At 43.3% G+C, this 17,888-nt stretch overlaps 2 protein-coding genes across 3 annotated transcripts; one reads left to right on the top strand and one right to left on the bottom strand.

The window, feature by feature from the left end:
- Positions 1-359: 359 nt before the first annotated feature.
- Positions 360-6,564, bottom strand: TCEANC2 (transcription elongation factor A N-terminal and central domain containing 2). The gene is made up of 4 exons (XM_075508810.1): positions 6,409-6,564; positions 4,809-4,946; positions 3,237-3,430; positions 360-1,370 (listed from the first exon to the last, which is right to left on the bottom strand). The coding sequence occupies exons 1-4, from the start codon at positions 6,512-6,514 to the stop codon at positions 1,182-1,184; spliced, it is 627 nt and encodes a 208-aa protein (XP_075364925.1). The 5' UTR covers positions 6,515-6,564; the 3' UTR covers positions 360-1,181.
- A 155-nt stretch (positions 6,565-6,719) lies between these two features.
- Positions 6,720-15,682, top strand: TMEM59 (transmembrane protein 59). Of its 2 annotated transcripts, none has more exons than XM_075508808.1 (8): positions 6,720-6,959; positions 9,584-9,689; positions 11,823-11,917; positions 12,113-12,265; positions 12,546-12,630; positions 12,946-13,027; positions 13,817-13,925; positions 14,713-15,682. In XM_075508808.1, exons 1-8 carry the CDS (start codon positions 6,756-6,758, stop codon positions 14,866-14,868), a joined length of 990 nt encoding a protein of 329 aa, XP_075364923.1. In that variant the 5' UTR covers positions 6,720-6,755; the 3' UTR covers positions 14,869-15,682. The 2 variants fall into 2 exon arrangements, with proteins under 2 accessions (XP_075364923.1, XP_075364922.1); XM_075508807.1 differs by having other exon boundaries at positions 12,943-13,027; positions 14,713-15,681.
- Positions 15,683-17,888: the final 2,206 nt, after the last annotated feature.

Below are 17,888 nucleotides of genomic sequence, written 5' to 3'. Positions count from 1 at the left end.
TTCAATTCCCATGACTGTGAATAGGCAGGTTTCACTCATCCCTGTATTTGGTTCTGTCTACCCCGATAACTCAGAAAAAGGTTGTGACCAGTCCCCTGTGTACATACACACACACACAGAGAACAGAGAGCACTTTATTACCTACCAGTAGAGAAACACTGTGCCTGTCACAGCTTTAATAATAGCTTATGGAGAACAAGGTGACTTGTGGCACTACAGAAATCAGAGTAAATATGAGAGGCAAGATTTCCAGGTTTTAATAACTAGAAGGAATTAAAACAATAGCTTGTTGCTTAAATTTGTTCACACAATCATTCTGAACCATGTTCCTTTTGGAAGAAAAAAGCCTTTAAAAGGAGTACTTTGCTTATAACCTGATTTTATTTTAAAAATTCATTTCAAGATTTTTCCACATTACAGTAAGAACAAGCACCACATTTAAATCATGAGTGAGGTATGGAAGTTTGAGTGAGCTGCTCATTAAACAGTAGAGGCATTAGATAGCACCTATACTCCAGGGCATTTTGATTTTCACCCCAGGGCTTTAGAAAATGCCCACAATCGCAGGATGACTGAGCCTATGGAATGGTGGATAGCAAGTTACTGAAACCCATTTTGCATCCAACTCTGGAATGTAGCACAGGGAAATCACCTGGCTTGGCAAAACAGCTAGCTCTTGCCACAGGCAAGGCCCAGCTGCAGCAGACATGGCTGATTTAGGGTTAACTGGAGTTTGCAGTTATCCACTAGGAATCTCCTCCCATGGACCAACTACCCTGAATTCCTGGTATTTCCTACCAGCACAGCACAGAGCTGCTCCTTTATGTTATTCAGCTGATTACACCTGAAGACCCACATCAGGGATGGAGCTAAACTGAGGTACGACAAATGGGCAGAAGTGAGAAACAGGCGAGTCAGCAAGGACGATTTTGTAGCAGGAAAATATACAGCAGAGTAGAAGAAACTTTTCTTGCAACAAGCCCACACAGATTTCTACCAAGTCAGATTTACAGCACCACTTTTATCATTAGTAGTTCTTGTCTTCAGCAGCCCTGTTCATAGAGTGGTGCCAAGTGAGTCACACTGTCAGCACTTCTGCACTCCCCTCACGACAGAAAGGGCTCCCAGTTCCACAGAGACGTAGGCACATGAAGTTCTCACTCAGGATCAAGCACGACACCTCACTTTTTATGGGTGTGTACAAACGCAGGGACAGTGAGCGTGCCAGTCTTGACTTCTGCTCGGATTTCAGGTTTGTGCTTTAATGAGAAGACTAGAGCTCGCACCATTCTGCGATACGGTGCGCTAATGAGACGGGAAGAGAGATGAAAAGCTTCTCGCTCAATATTTTCAGCCAGTGGGTGATCAATCTGAAAACAGCAAAGTATAAAATTAGATCTTTACATTTAATAAGGAGACCAAATGATTGAAATTGGAGTTTGGTGCTTTTCAGTGTTTCTTTGTTAATCAGCTTAGATTCAAGGAAATCTACTTCCCATCACAAGTGTAACAGGAAGAGCAATTTAATTCCACCCTAGCAATTAAGGAACAAGGCAACGTGGTCAGTAGCAGGGAACATATCCACATCTCCAGCTGGGTGGCAGTACTTTGCCATCACAACAGGAAACTAATCTGCAACTAGCTTTGGGTATCAAGCTCAACTGCAATTATAAGCCACACTGTACTGTCTCCATAAAACTCACTTTTGGTCTTGCTGATATAAGGTACCTTGGATACTATTTTAAACTTCATTCCAACAGCAACTCTAAGACATGCCAAATACTTGGCAACTCTGCCTGGTGCTATAAAGAGAAATGTGGGCTCTCGGTGTGTAGAAGGAGGTGTAATTAAGAATGCAGAAAGGGATTTGGTAAATGTTAATTACGTAGTTATTGCTTCAACATGGGCCAAAACCTGTAATTTAGCACAGCTTAGAAAAAAATCCCGCACCCATCAAGAAATGGTTTTAATTTCACTTCTGCCTTTTGTGATGGGGAATCTCCCACGCTTTGCATGCAGGAGATTCCAGCGTGCCAAGTAGTATTCCTCCAAGTCCTTTGCCCACTCTGTTTTTGCTACCCATCAATAAATTGCCGCTCTGCTGGGCACCACTAGAGGCCCCTTGGATCCATTCAGCCCCACCCTCCTTTCTCCTTTTTGTCAGCCTCTCAGGTGTCCCTGTTCCACATTTGCTGGACCTCTGTGGCTCCCCTGCCTATATATGCTGTTCATCTGCTTCTGTAAGCTCCATTTACACATACGGTGGTAGCTGCAAGTCAGACAGGTAGTCTTCCTCGCTATGCTTTCAGATGAGTCCTGTTCAGAGGTGATTCTGCTTTACCCAATACTGCTTGTGTTAGGGTGGTACCATAGACTTTATGTCCCATAGGTTCAGACTTTCCTACCAGTCTTATCACCGTGCATAGATGTGCTTTCCAAGAACTAAGCTTGTCCCAGCGGCCTGGCAAAGGTGAGCTCCCACCTTGCTGAGGCATTCCCACAGCAAACCATCTTTTTGTGCTGCCTCTGTCCAGTTGGACTGGAAGTTGGAGAGGTTGTTCTCATAGCTAGCAAACACATAGGTTTGAAACTCTTGAGTACTTATAACTTGACTTGCCGCTTAAGGGATAATTAATGAATAAATTAAAAAGTATAATTATTATGGCATTTCATAGACCAAGCAAACTAGCCATTAAGCCTTACAGCAAAGCCCTGTTCATTTACTTAAAGATACCCGAGGGATGGGGTATTTATCACCACTTTATATACTGTCAACCTTGCCTCTCTGTTTTTGCAATAGATTTAAATTTACCAGTGTTTAATTACTTAAATATGAAACACCCAAAAGGTCCCAGTGTTGCTTTCACAGCTGTTTAGTAGTAGGAAGAACTTTATGTTCTATTAACTTCCTCCTCCTCCTCTTGTACAACCCAACTGCAGTAGATACATAACTATTCTGCTGACTGGTTATGTAAATGAGAGCAAATACATCTCATTTACAATTAGCATGTTTACTTGGCTAACAACCAAAAAAAAAATTATCTACCTTGAAAACAAAGCTACTTATAAGTAGGGACGTGCAGCAAATCACTGAAAATAGGAACAGATCACCTGGTCCTGTCCCCACTCTGCAGGCAGGACCAGCTTTACAGTAGCTATGGCTGAAAAAGGTTTGTTTAACTTGTTCCTACAAGGAGTAACTCTTTGAGCCAAAGACAAATGGATCTGAACGCTACCTCTAGATCCAGGGCTTCACAAAGCAGCTTCCGCGCGTTCTTTCTGAAAGCCTCGGTCTTGGGATCGCTCCTGACCTCTATTGAGGGCTTGTTTGAATGGTCTCTGATGAAAGTTCGCCACTCTGTGTAAATATCTTTGGCGAGGCTGGCCACATCGTGATCTGAATGTTTGCGCATTTTATTCACTGTGTGACCTGGAAAACAGCAACAGCTCCTTCAGCTTTGGTAGGTGGACAAAATATAATGGACACCAGTCAAATCATATCGGTGCTAAAGCAGCCACACACATTTTTAATTCAGGCAGTGTCAGCAAAACAACTGGAGCATTGACGCAAATATATATATAAAATTGTTAGGAATGAAGCCTGAAGTTCTCACTCCTTGACTTCTGCAGTGATTTTTGCCTGAGCAATTAGCAAGGAATCGACCTATACATGTGAAAATTACCTTCCCAAGTCACCAAGGTGTGGAGAGACACTTATGTAATACAGGGCTACATTAATTTTCTACACAGATACTAGATTTGGTGAAAGCTTGTAAGATTGGCCTACAAATAACGCTGCTTTTAAACTGAAAATCCCTTTAAGGAAGCAGATGTTGCTGGTGATGGCTACAGCATTTTAACATGCAAACATCACGGTGACTCCAAGCAGAATCTTTCCAATCGACAGGGCCTGCAAAGAGGGTTTCCCCTGAGAGGAGACAAAAGGGACCTTCTTCCAGTGGGGTATTTCTCTCTGACCACTAGCGCTGTTGGCCAGGAGATGTCACTGTTAGGCTTCGGTGGCTCTTCCAGCCCAGCTGAGTTCAGGCAGGCATTGGGAAAAAAATATCTCAGGAAAAGCCTGAATAAGCTGAACATGGTAAATGAAATGACACTTCAGAAGTAAGGGGAAAGGTGCAGATCACATCTCCTTTTCTAAGGCAAGGGGGGCTCTTTGAATAGAGATCCAGCTGCTCTAATGGCGAAGGCCAGCATGACTGTCTCTCGCGCCAAGGATGCTCTCCATAGACAGGAAAGGCGGGGACCATGTGGTCTCACATTATCCTTCCCCCAAGTCCTATGGAAAAGAGCCAGGCATCGGGCTGTGTTATTTGCATGGAGATGCCCATCTGCTGGGGATTTCTCAGTGTGAGGATGCAGTAAGCAGTTCTGGGCTACTCTGAGGAGAATTTCTTGCATGTTCAGAGGATTCAGCCAAGTCAAATAGATGAGCCACGTCTTGGATGGCAAGAGAGCACTCTGCCATGTCCCTGATAGATAGCAGGAGGAGGAATAACATACACAGGTGCCCAAGAAGAGCTCTTCAAAAATTTGACCACGGAAGGGGTGATGCAGTATTTGGTCATAAGCAAGCAACCCGGGAGGAATTAGAGGATAGCTGACTGGAATTAGAGGATAGCTGACTTTTTCAGCACAAGCTCTGAAAACTGCAGGCTGGATATCAACCATTTTTTATTGATAGCTACACTCGTTTCTTAAAAAGCTTGCAAGCTAGTCTCTTTTGTACTAACAAGCCAAACACACACAAGACAGTCTAATATTCACAGTCTAGATCAGACAAGATGTACCTATTTTTGTTGAAAGTAACACTTCCTTGGAAGGTATTTTCTTCTTCAGCTCCTCCAAAGCTTCGATCAGATTCTCTTTTGGTTGCCCAGGAAGCTCAAGCATAGACTTCCATCGTTTTATGTCTTCCACAACCACAACTCTCTGGAAAAGAGAAAAGCCATTAGGAAAGCAGAATATTCTTATTATAAATAAGGACACTGGCTTCATCTCAGCTAATGGGATTGTTATCAACACATGAATTATTGATTATGACACGAACCAGAGCACAGAATACATGAGGGCTTGGAATGATGGGTACTTGCTTGAGATTAGCACCCTACTGCAAATCAAGAGAGAAGTAACTAGAAAGCAAAGCGAGATGCTTAATCTTGGTCTGCCAAACTTAGGGCATGTAATGGCAAATGTCTGCTAGAAGAGAAGTGTTTTGAACTTAAGGAGTCCACTGTATAAATGTCTCTTAATAGAAAAAGGGATAAGAGGGATGCAGCTAATTATCTTTAGCAGCCTAGCAGAATCTGAATCCTCAGATTGGCTTTAAATTTAAAATAACAGTGGCAGCAGAGAGAGAAACAAAGCATTAGGGAGCATGAACACAAACTCAAGTACACTGGCCATTTGCACAATGTTCTTCATCCAAACTGTTTTTCCCACAGACATTGACAGAACAGGCTGCAAACAGTGCAAGTCTCATATTTCAGATGTCAGGCATCTTGCAAAGATTCAGCAATGGTCAGACAGCTGGGGAGCTTTATGCGCCATTCTTTTGCTTTCTGCCTTACATTAATAAGTTCTTTGGTGCAGCAAATGTTTTCCTGTTCTGTTTTCTACAAACAGGTGGCAAAGAGGGACTCAGCTCTTATGCAGGTCTCAGGCAGGACAACCATGCAACCAACTGAAGGGCTCTCCTTGCTGGGGAGAGAAGTGAGCCAGCTGGCAGTACTGAAGCTGGTGGTGCCAGCTGGCTGTACTTGAACTGTGTGCCCAGCCTGACCCTACACCACACCAAGTGGGCAGGAAGGAGCCAAATTATAACCCAGCTCAGTTTAGGAAACACCCTTCAATGCAGCAGAGCCCTCTGCACCTTTCTAACTTCGCTTCCCTGTTCTCTGTGAGGATGCCACCCCAACACTGCAAAGATTTCGGTGAAGAACTGGAACCACAGGTGAATCCCTACATGGGCACAGAGCGATTGCTGGGAAGGTGTGCTGGGATTAACACCTTCCCCATCTTCCCTAATCGTAAAGGACATCAGTTTGGGATTAGTTTACAAAACGTTCCTCCCGCTGTCACCCCATGCTGCTCAGCTCCATGCAGAGGCAGGAGGGCAGCCTGGCGAAGGCCTGACACCCCTTCCTCTGCCCCAGGCGCCTCAGGGCCAGCCTGGCTCCTCCTGGGGTGCCCCCACCACCCTTGCACACAGCCCCTGGGGAACAGCGCAGTCCTGCCCCAGCGCAAGGCTAGGGAAGGCCTCACCTCGTGCCTTCGAAGGCAGCGGGCCCCGCAGCGGTGCTACACCCGGTGCCGCGGGGTGAAGACCTCCCCTCAGGCCCGGGAGGCCGAGCCCCCTCCTCCCCCCCCGCCCCAGCGCCCGGCGGTGACCTGCCTTGAGGGACTCGAGGGTGGCCTGTCGGTAGGCGCGGGGGGCCGGCCCGGCCCGGCGAGGGCTCTCCGGGCAGCGGGCCCTGCGGACCACGAACCGGTCCATCCTCCCGCCCCACCGCCCGGGGGCGGTGCCGCTCGCCCGCCCTCCCGGAAGCCGCTGCCCCGCCCTTTCCGCCGTGTAGTTCCAGCCGGAGGTGAGACCCTACGGGATGGCTGGGGCTGCCCCGCGGCACGGACTACACCTCCCAGCAGGCACCGCGCGGAGGAGGAGGGGGAGGGGGGTAAATCTCGCGAGAGTCCGCCGGTGCCCGCTCCCGTCAGTGGGGGCCTGCGGGAGGAGGAAGATGGCGGCGCGGCGGGGCGGCCTCCTCTGCCTGCCTCTCGCCCTGGCGCTCCTGGCGGGCGGCGGCAGCAGCAGCAGCAGCAGCGCTCGGGCGGCCGGGCCGTTGCCCGTCGCCTCGTCCGAGGCCTTTGACTCCGTGCTGGGCAACACGGCGTCCTGTCACCGCGCCTGCCAGCTGACCTACTCCCTGCACACCTACCCCAAGGTACGGGCGGGCCCTGCCTCACGGCTCCCCGCGGCGGTGCTCGGCGGGGCGGGCCCCTTCCCGGGCTCGGCTCCCCTTCTTCCTCCCCGGGGAGCTGTGTTGCGGGGCTGGCGGGCACTACGGCCCCGGCCTCCCCGGCGCGGCCGTCCCCTGGCCTGTCGCTTGCCCCTCTCTCCCCCCGCAGGCCCTTGTGCTCCAGAGTGACAGGAAATAGCCGGGATTTTCTCGGGCCGGAGCCCTTTTCGAGGCATGTGCATGTTTTCTCAAGCAGTGTTGGACGTGTCTTTAAACATAAACACGAAGGAAGCTCATGCTCGCAGTGCTCAGGCGCAGTCAGCAGCCTGCTGCTGTCTGTGGCATTTCTCATCTGGCTTAGACTTTCTTCCCCTCAAAGTAGGGAATGCAGTGGCTTTTCTAAAAATAGATACTTAATTTTGAAAATAGATGGTTAGGCTGCAGCTTGCCAAAGAAATGCTGCTTTCAAAGTATAGCTTTGTTAGTGCTGGGTACTTTTGTGGGTTTGGGGGGATTTGCTGCTTTTTTTCCTCCTGTTCCTAAAGAAGCAGCTGTAATTTGACTTGGGCTGTTCCATATTTTTGGGCACTGAAACAGTGCTGCGTGTCCATGACAGGCCAAAGATCCTGAGTCAGGGCGCTGGTGTGACGCTTGGATATGGAAAGATGAAATGTAAACGATGATAAACGAGTAGCTTGTCAGAACCTTCAACCTGTGTTTTGATTCACTTGCATGGAATTTTTTTCCTCTCATGATAAAATACTGAAGTAGTGCTTAATGGGGATCTAATTCCATACTCCAGAGTTTGCTGTTGGTTCAAAGCTTTGTAAACCTTTAACTACTGGTTTGAATTTGAAAAATCTGTTACCAAAAATCTCATCTTTCCTGGTTCAGCTATGTAGCAGGTTGAACTCTAAATGATGGGAGCTCTTACCCCATCTTTGAGATTTCACATGAGGGCAGCAGACAAATAGAAGCAGTGACAATGTTAGGTAATAGGGCTTTGCTTTCCTGTGAAACTTAAATCAGCTTTTGTGACTCTAGCTGATATTGGTATTCCCCACAGAGGGAAGTAATGGAGTTTTGTGGAATACAAGTAAACTTATGTCTGTACTTATGGCATGTTTTGGTGCCTTCGAGTGATGGTAGTGAGGAGAAATAACTAAACCTGAGAAATTAGGACTAAACATTACACTGATATATTTCCATACTGTTTTGGCGCAATGCTCTTGTTTCTATTAAAGGGCTCTTTCAAGTTCAGGGAAAGCTGATAATTCTGTGATTTTTACTGTACTTTTGAATTCTTGTTGTGTGGTGTTGGAGCTGTTGAATAATACACCCATCTCTTCCTTTACATTTAGTCTGTTCTGTTTGTCACAAAACTACCAGTTGAATTGAAGGAAATTGTTTTAGTTGTCATTGGAAAGTAAGACAAGCTTCATTGAGACTTCCATGGAAGACCGCCATAGAAATCTGTCTGCTAAAGCTAATTCTGTCTGGATATGAAATTACAAAACACGTTTTCTGCAACAGCATAACTATCTTAGCCACCTTGTCAGCGTTGTTAGAGTTAAGTTTTAATTTACATTCACAGGTTTCTACTTTTGTGCCTTTAAAGCATGTGAACTTGTGCTGTCAGAGACAAACAATGGCCAGTTAATTTACAATAGGTTATACAGAAGGTGTGGTGTGTTTGTTTTTTGTTACATTACCTCAGAGTCTGTTTTCCCCCTGTACAGCAACTGGCTGCAGTCATTTGAGTGGTTATGTGGTTAGTGGTTTTGATGGGTCTGATTCATGATAGGGCGTGATCATAAGTAGGAGCGCTCACATAATAGAGGCTGTCTTTAGCTCTGCCATATGGAGAGCACTGTATGTGGAAAGTGCATGTCCATCCCTTTGGTAGTGTGGACAGAAGAAATACTAGGTGTAGGTTTTCTGGATTTGCATCATTTTAATAGTTGCACTGAGGAAGTACTTTTCGCCTTCAGTTCGATATAATAAATAAAATGTGTGTTTGTGGAACTGGTTTAGCAAGTTACAGTACCCTGGTTAACTGAACATCAGAAGATAATCTCTTATTTTGACAATTCTGTTGTAGTTCTGATTAGAGTCTGGTAGATACTAATTTCGACAGCGTGTTACAGTGTCTTTTTTTGTCCTCTCCTGTTGGGTACTACTGTTTAAGTTCTGAGATCAAAGGCTATCTACTCTTTGTAGGGTTAAATGTCAGTAAATCTTTTACAGCTGTATCTCTTATTTTTAAAAGCAACACTTTTTTAAAAAATGCAGTGCAGCTTTGCTTGTGAGTTGTAGGACTGGAATTACAAAATAGAATTTGCTGTTCCAGGTCTGGCCCACCACAGAATGAAGAGCTCTGTTTGAAATAAATTTATAGTTATACCACAGTGTTAAAGAGCTGTAGCTTGGTTTTGTTTCATATGACCCAGAGTGTCACGTTTAGCTGGCTTCTAGGTCTAGTGGAGGGAAGGAGGATGGTGCTCTGCTGGGTGGCTTTTTATAGCACTTCCAAAAAAAAAAAAATTGTTTGTTTGCTGATAATTTATTCTTGAATGGAGGGATCCAAGCCTTTTCTTGTGCCTTCCTAGGAAGAGGAACTGTACGCATGCCAGCGAGGCTGCAGACTGTTTTCCATTTGTCAGTTTGTGGACGATGGCATTGATTTGAATCGAACCAAACTGGAATGCGACTCTGGTAAGATTTCAGTACTCCTTCAACATCCCATAATGTGGAGACATAACAGAGGGAAAAGCAGGAACGTATGGAAGTGGGTTGTTAAATTTTAGGTGGGATTACTTAAGTTGCTTTCTGGTTTTGTTTAACAACTTCTTAAATTTTATGTACAGGATATTAAAAAAAAACCTTAGGGGAAGGTTGCCTGTTCTCTGCGAGTTTCTCCTTACCTGATCCTTAGTGTTGTTGTTTTCCTGAATTTCTTAAGTATCATCAGTCTCTGTAAATAAATTGGAAATACTTCATTTTACTATAAACAGTTTGTCATAGCAAACACAAAATGACTGGGGAAAAAAATCCAGTCAAATAAACACTTTTCCTTTAATAATTCCACGTGACAGTCAGTCCCATTTACAATTGCTGACAAACTTGTACATACAAGTGAATTGTTCAGACAGAGTAAAAACACAGATCTTAATGTGCTGTCTGCCTTGTAACTTGTGGTCTAGGCTACATCCTGAGGTTTACCTGCGGCTAAACTCTTGGGAATGAGGTACGTGTTTTATTTGAAATAGGCCATTCAAGACTTGTGACTAATTCTCTCAGATTATCTGTGTTAGAGCAAAAATTTCACAGTGAAGGTGAAATATGTGTACTATAGACCAATTAATATTGTTCTGGAATTGTATGGAACTTTCATCCAATAATAATGAGGCAGCTGATTCACAGCTTTATTCAGAGATTAAGTGTGACATAACCACCCAAAGCAGGAAAGTAGGAGCTCTCCGTCTATATTTCCAATACAATTAAGCACCAAGCCAGCACTCAAAGGAGGCTTTTATCCTCTCAGTAGCTCATAAAAACAAGAGGGCTAGTGGCTAACTCAGAGAGCTGATGGAAGGTACACAAGTAGGAAGCCTGACGTGCAAAGATGCTAATCTGATGCAAAACTACATTAAATACTCTAGAAATGGGCTAATGCTCTAGTCTGTCATACACTGTGTATAGCTGTGATACAGCATGTCAATCTAGTTGTCAAACCACACATGAGGGAGTGCCATAAAAAAGAGTAATGTAGCAATAGACCACATGTAGAGGTAATTGAACAGTTGCTTACTTTCTGGTTTAACTCTCCTTCCTGAGGCTGTTGTCTTTTGCTGGCTTATGTTCTGTAATCTGTTACACTGGTTGGTGCCCTGACTAAGTATTCTGTGCTTGGCAAGATACATCTTGGCTGATCTGCACAATTCTGTCTTCTGATGCTTCTTTCTGCCTACAGACACTGGTTTGGTGGCAGTTTTACCATAGAATTGCTGTTCAGGTGCTATGAGTTGCATACTCAAATGTTTAGCTGCTGATGCCATGCTGTTCTTAGTCTTTATGATGGTCCATTTGTTCCTGTGGAAAACTGGGAGAGCTACTGTCCTCTGTGTTGCTACTTGGTTTGAGTCTTTAGTTCAGGTAGTACTGCAACATCGTCCACCTAAGCTTTAGTGTTTTGGGGAAGAGCTATGCCCATGTATTGTCTGCCCAATATCTCCGTGAGCAGAATAATCTAAATTATTCTCTCAGAATAATTTAGATTTCTTGGTCTTTGTGGTCTCTAAGTGAACAATTAATAGAAGCTTTCTGTAAAACAAAGAGTTGGCTTTGTTTTTTGGAAAAAAAAATATTCCATAATACTTCCAATGCAGTTTCTGTACTCCTCACACTAGCAAGAAAATGCTCCTTTGGTTTGCCTGTGATACCATGACTTCTGCTGTTACAATGGACTGGTGGTCCCTCTATTCTTTTTAGGATTCCAGCTCTGTTCTCTGAGGTAAAAAAATCATGTTTACGTGGTATGTAGAGGAAAAACTATAGTGGTAGTGGGAGGATCAATGAAAACTTGCATCCTTGAGTTTGTCCAGAGTAACATTTCTGATCAGTTGCATTGAGATTTCAGCTACCTCATCTGTCTAAGCTCTGATTCCTTAACCTTCATTAGACCTCAGAGCAAATGCTACCCTTGGAGTGATTGCCATACCTTTCCCTGCAAATGGGATTGTCAGTCTTTTAACTGCTGCTTTGTTTCTGATCCAACTTATACTGAAAATGTTTTCTTAACTGAAATGCAGAATTTATCTTCTCATCTGGGGAACTTCTTCCTTGCAGCCTGTACTGAAGCATACTCCCAATCTGATGAACAATATGCTTGCCATCTTGGATGCCAGAACCAATTGCCATTTGCTGAGTTAAGGCAAGAGCAAGTAAGTAGATGACATGTTTTTCAAATACCACCTACTTGTTTTCTGTTCAGTGTGTCTTCTCTTTTCTAAGTTTCTTTGAATGGAAGATAAATCTTCCTAAGGCCTGAAATCTAGACATGGGGCGAGGGGTGAGCAAGAACATGACTTCTTTTCATAGAAAAACAAATGGAAAACCAGTTAATGTTGTGCTTGCAGTTAATGTCCCTGATGCCAAGAATTCATCTCCTCTTTCCTCTGACGCTGGTGAGATCATTCTGGAGTGACATGATGGATTCTGCTCAGAGCTTCATAACATCCTCATGGACTTTCTACCTTCAAGCAGATGATGGCAAAATTGTCATATTCCAGGTGCTTGCCTTTTTCATTGAGATTAAGGTGTTCTGACTGCTAAATGTTTAACTCTGCTCCTTCCAGTCACAGAAAAGACTATGGAGCACTATCAGAAGTTTAGTTTTTGCTAGTATTTCACTGCCTTTAGGGCCAGTGCGGGGCCGGGGGGGAGGGTAATCAAATTTATATGAATGGTGCATGCCGTAAGGTTAACTTCCATATTAGTTCTGAAAGTGTAAATGATTACGATCAGTGGAAGCCTGCTAGCAGGATCTCCTAACTCCTCATTTTCTTTTAGTCAAAGCCAGAAGTACAGTATGTTCCACAGCTTGATCAGGAAACTGGAGATACAAGAGGATCCTTGTCACTGAGTAAAACAGCCTGTAAGTTGTTCTTTGTGCTTTGGAAGAGCAATTGCAAATGTTCCGTGTCATGCAAAAAAAAAAAAAAAGTTGCAGGTGGCACATGAAAGCAAATTTTTAGAAAGCTGAAATATAATTGTTTGCTGTGTAGACTGCACTATGTACACTTAGCAAAGTCTGGGATAGAAACCAGGCTCTGCTGGAAATAGAAACATGCAAGCTAGGGCCATTTTAAAAGCTTCTTTTTATGCTCTCTGTATAGACAAAGTGTGTGGGGTTTGGGTCTTCTCTTCTATTGCTTTCCTGACAGCTGTTTCTGCTGTTGTATTTCAGCAGACCTACGTCCAGGAAGTTCGCAGACATACCGAGGACTTTTTGAAGAGCGAGAAAATGACAGCTTTTTCAAGTGTCTTTCCATGTATGTATATTCTAGAATGTCCCTACCTAGTAAGGAGGATAATGGCCTTTCCTGGGGGGGGAGGGGCACTGTGGTAAGATCTCAAAGTCTGTTGGGTTCAGGATGCATAGCAGTTAAAATTGTGTATCTGACTGCTTGTTATTGCTACTTTTCCATGCTGGCCCCATGTTATTTGCAGGCTGTTCTGCCAACTTTGATTCTTCTTTCCGTTTCAAGTGAACGTCATATTGATAGTTTCCTACACTGCTTTTTGAGTGTGTTCTGTGAACTGTTCAATCAATACTGTGTTTTGCCTGTTCTTTAGTTCTGGATATGTTTCAGGGCAAAGCACTTGTTCTGTATTATGTTTTGGGATTGTGTGATATGAAAGACACTGTTGTGTCTCATTTCCAGGCTGAAAATATCCAGTATATCTTTATTAAAGCTTTGCTGAAGATCAGCATGTCGGTTCTTCTTTCCCTTACTCTGATTACTTTCTCTTTAAAAGTTTATGCACGCAGGATCAGTGAATTGCACCCCAAATGCATAACAGAAAAATCTGTTTTTAAAACTGTAAATAGGAGGATGCTTAGGGCCGAATAAACACAATCCAGCAAGTCTTTTGTGTCTTTCAAGTCAGATACTAAATAGGCATTAGAGTACCCAGGAGTCTGAAGTGGGGCTTGTAGCTGGAAGAGCTACGGACTAGTGAATCAGCAGGAAATGCAGTCAAAATTGAGCCGAACTTTTTAGAGGGTTCATTGTCTTTTATGCAGTATATGAAATCTAGTAACATTCTTTTCATTTCAGAAATTCCAGCTGGATTTTAACCACTACACTCGTCCTGTCAGTGTTGGTGCTGCTCTGGATTTGTTGCGCAACTGTAGCTACAGCTGTAGAGCAATATGTTCCATCTGAGGTAACTGTTTTATAACTTACAATATTTTGAATTTGTTCATTATATTACTTTTACATTACAGCTGTCTAGAGACTAAGAAACACTTGGGGAGAGGTTCAACTAGAAGGAGTGGGGTTTGGGGGGGGGGGGGGGGGGGATTTTATTTTGCGGATGTGGTTAGCAAACCAATTTTGTTATTTAAATGTTGATTTTATAGCTGAACAATTCTTGCTCGTTCCTGTAGCTGATAGGTGTTCTGAGCCTTACTCAGGCAGCCCGGATGAGATTTCTTTTGGTTTATAGCACTCTCCTCTCAACAACCTTCAGATTACTCTTTAACAAATGGAGGCTGCTTCTAATTCCTCTGGGAATAAAGCTGCGCTGAGGGTTGGATGGTGTAGGTGGAACCCAGTATGGGTTTAATCCAGGAGGATCAATAGTGAGAACAGAAGTGACAGCATATTATTGGTGAGCAGAGAGAGCCTGATCAGAGGGGAACTGGCTGAAGTAGCATCTCTAGTGCCCAGAGGGTTCCCCGCACTTCTGAAATAAGCAAGGCTCACAGTATTTGCAAACCAAAGGAGCTGTTACACAAGCACTGTATCTACTGTTGTTCTGGCAGATTTAATACACTTCTTTTGGACTCAAATCTAGTTCCAGCCGTGAATTTTGGATGTTACAGAAAGCCTGGGTTAACTTGTGTTGAAGGGCTGCAGCCATCAGAACATTATGTAGTTGCATAATGAAATGCATGTTATTCACAGTATGGAGAGTCTTTGTCTTAAAGTGAATTGTTTAAATATTTCAGAAGCTGAGCATCTATGGAGATTTGGAATACATGAATGAACAAAAACTGAACAGATATCCATCCTCTGCACTTGTTGTGGTTAGATGCAAGACTGAGGAACATGAAGAAGCAGGACCTCTTCCTACAAAAGTCAATCTGGCTCAGTCAGCAATTTAAATAAGTCTCCATTGGATTCAATAGACTAATGCTAACAGAGCTAGCAACTCCTGATTGTTTGTGGTGGTTCTTCAGATAAGAAGCTTAGCAGCCAGTCTTTAAATGCAAATAAAGTTACAGAATCAACAAATGTCATGGGATTTTGTTTTCAACTAGTAGTGAGGATTCAGACATCCTGAATTTATGTTTGTTTCCAGACATAATCACTTTTCACTGGTGTTTGCTATGTGTCTTTTCGCTTACAAAAGCTGTAAGCATGCTTTCCATACTTCTGCCATGACACTTTCAAACTTATTTGTGTGTTCTAGGCTGTAATGTGTACATTCAGAGTTAGCTTTGTAAAGGTATAAGAAATTTTAAGTAGGCAGGAGATGCCTTTTTAGTGTTGCACTTTCTGTTGTAGTTAAGAGAAAATATTATAAAATTATCTGCTGAATTTTTGTACTTGTTAATGTCCATGCACAAACAACCCTGTCTCCAAAAACAGAAATATATTTTTTCTACAGTGTGGCAATATCCAAGATGGAAAGCATTTGTGAGGTACTGTAGGCTAGAACTCAGTTTGTGAAAGATGGAAACTTTGTTAAAACTTGCGGACATATCCCTCCACACACAGAACATAACATGGTTAATTATTTTGTCAAACTTTAGCCTTTAGGTCTTAAATTGCTTGTAAAATTAGCACCTGTGTTTTCTGAAGACATTTTACTTTCTGCTCTTGATTAACTATTCTATTCTTGTAACTTCATTTACAGAAACAAGTTGATTCCTGAGAAATGAGAACAGAAAAATAAAATTGACTGTATAGAAAATGTTGACTATATGGTTAATAGCCTTTTGCGATGGTTAATTATTGACCACAACATATGCAGTATGAAAGCCTGTCTGTAGCATTCCTCTCATGGGCAATATGACCTGATTTTGCTATACGATTCACTAACACAACAACTAACTAAGCTCAAATTTTTAATATATTTTTTATGGCTCTTTTCTTTGAGGAGATTACTATATGCTGGTTCCCGTAGCATTGGCAAGTTGGGAGTATATGTGATTTATTTTAAGGTCTCTGTGAGTGTTTGAAAGCTGGCTAGAACGCATGATCTTCAACTCATTGTCGTATTTTGTTGATTATACAGAACTCCCTTGAAGGCTTAAAACCAAAACCAAATGCCACCTCTTCAGGTTTTGAATTCTGGTGAGAACTGTAGAGGTTCTGGAGGATACAGCAATGTGTTCCCTCACTGTTAAATTCAATAGTCATTCCTAATTCGGCTGTAACGCTGGCGGTTGTGTAACTACGGGTGATGGAGCCTTGCAGGGGCCATTAAGCAGGAATGTGCATTAAGTGGCCTGTACAGTGCTGCTGAAAACCCTAGCCTAGGAGCACTCAAGCAGTTTTTCTGTCAATGAGGTTTAAGAGAATTAAGTGATGTTTGTTTTAAGCAGGCTCGTATCAACGTGCAGAAATTGCAGTTTGATGTCTTAAATTAGTGGTACCTCTTCATGCTAAATTCTTCAGTGGGACAACATGGTAACCCAGAAATTCAGGTGCCAGCAACCATTGACGGGTACATTTGTGTGTAGGTGGCGTTATCGCAAAGGCCTCAAGCATGACTGTTGTGAAAATCGATGGTGTGATGTTTTTGGAACACTGTTTGCTCGTTCGATAGCAGGGGTGGGAAATCCCTCTGCAGTAGTGATTCAGCTGAGACGTGCGTTTCTGCTCACGTAGTGCAAACCTCAGATACAGCCCCGTTTCGGTGCAGGGTGCCAGCGTTCCTCTTTGAGGGGTATCAAATGTGATGTGTGCAACGGCTGTTCCAAAATTCCTTTGTAAACATGGGCTCTACTTCAGTGATTATTGCCTGTCTTCTTAGCACTATGTTGTTCGGGATTGCCTTTCCAGAAGAGGCTGTAGCAATCCCAGTTTTTCTGAGTAACTGTCATGGAAATGTTTTCAAATCTGGTAAAATGTTTTCCTTTACTATTACAGGTAGTTGCAGAGGGAGTGTTACAGCTTCAGGAAAACATGGCTATTTGCCCATTTCAAATGTGTACAGTCCAGCCTCTGTTATGTTGGTGACTTGATTTCACAAAACTCTCTCTTCCAAAACGTTTTGATTTTATTGCCTACGTTCCTAGGTTTGAGTTAAACAAACAACTTCTGCTTTCATTTGTTGTATCAGCCTATGACAAAGGGAGAAAACTCAGCAGAAGTTTGACGTCTTTTGTTCGCTGTTTAATGACATTTCAGCTAAGTGATCTGTGCAGTGAAGCCGGTGATTCAGTAACGTGCTGTTACGTCAGAGGAAACTGTGCCTGTGGCAATCTGTCACTTGGCACTCCTGTTTCCAGAGTGAGCCAGAGTCTGAAGAATTTAAGCGTTGTACTTGTAAGCTCTTGTCAAAGTATCTTCCCTCAGTAAAATCAGATACTAGCTAGGCTGCAGTAATTGAACTGTTTCTCAAGATTTCTAATCTAAATGGAGTATTTAAGCTCTCTTGGCAGTTGAGTTTGCAAAATGGCTTGTCCCGCTCATTTTTTGTTAAACGTTTGACTTCCTGACATCTTCATTTTCAGAGGCTGCAATTTGGGTTTGATCTGTGCCCAAGACCGCTGTTTAAATGAAGGGCCTTAAATCATTGAAATTGCAGGAGGAAAGCATTTTATATTCTCTTTAGGCATGTGTTCAACTGAACTTGTATCAGATTTTAAATGGAATCAGCTTGGCACAAATGAGGCAACCCTCTCAAGTGTGTGCAATTCGCTGCTTGCAGAAATAGCCATGGTACGTTTAGGGGGGCTTGAGGGCCTTGGGGTTTTTTTTTCTAGGTGCTAGAATTAGCAATAGTCTCCTGTCATACTGGATATCTTTATCTGTGTTCCCTCTTCAGCTTCTCTGATCTTTGGCAAAGATTTTTTTTTTTTTTTCCTTACTTCAGAAGGGCTCGCTTGTGTTTGTTACCTCATTCTCATGAACTCATTTTTCTGAACTAGCGGTCTTTGATGTGGGGTAACTG

This window comes from Mycteria americana, chromosome 7 (genome assembly GCF_035582795.1).
Source record: "Mycteria americana isolate JAX WOST 10 ecotype Jacksonville Zoo and Gardens chromosome 7, USCA_MyAme_1.0, whole genome shotgun sequence".
Taxonomy (NCBI): domain Eukaryota; kingdom Metazoa; phylum Chordata; class Aves; order Ciconiiformes; family Ciconiidae; genus Mycteria; species Mycteria americana.
Note: the sequence above shows the minus strand (reverse complement) of the source record. Positions and strands in the feature narration are given on the sequence as shown.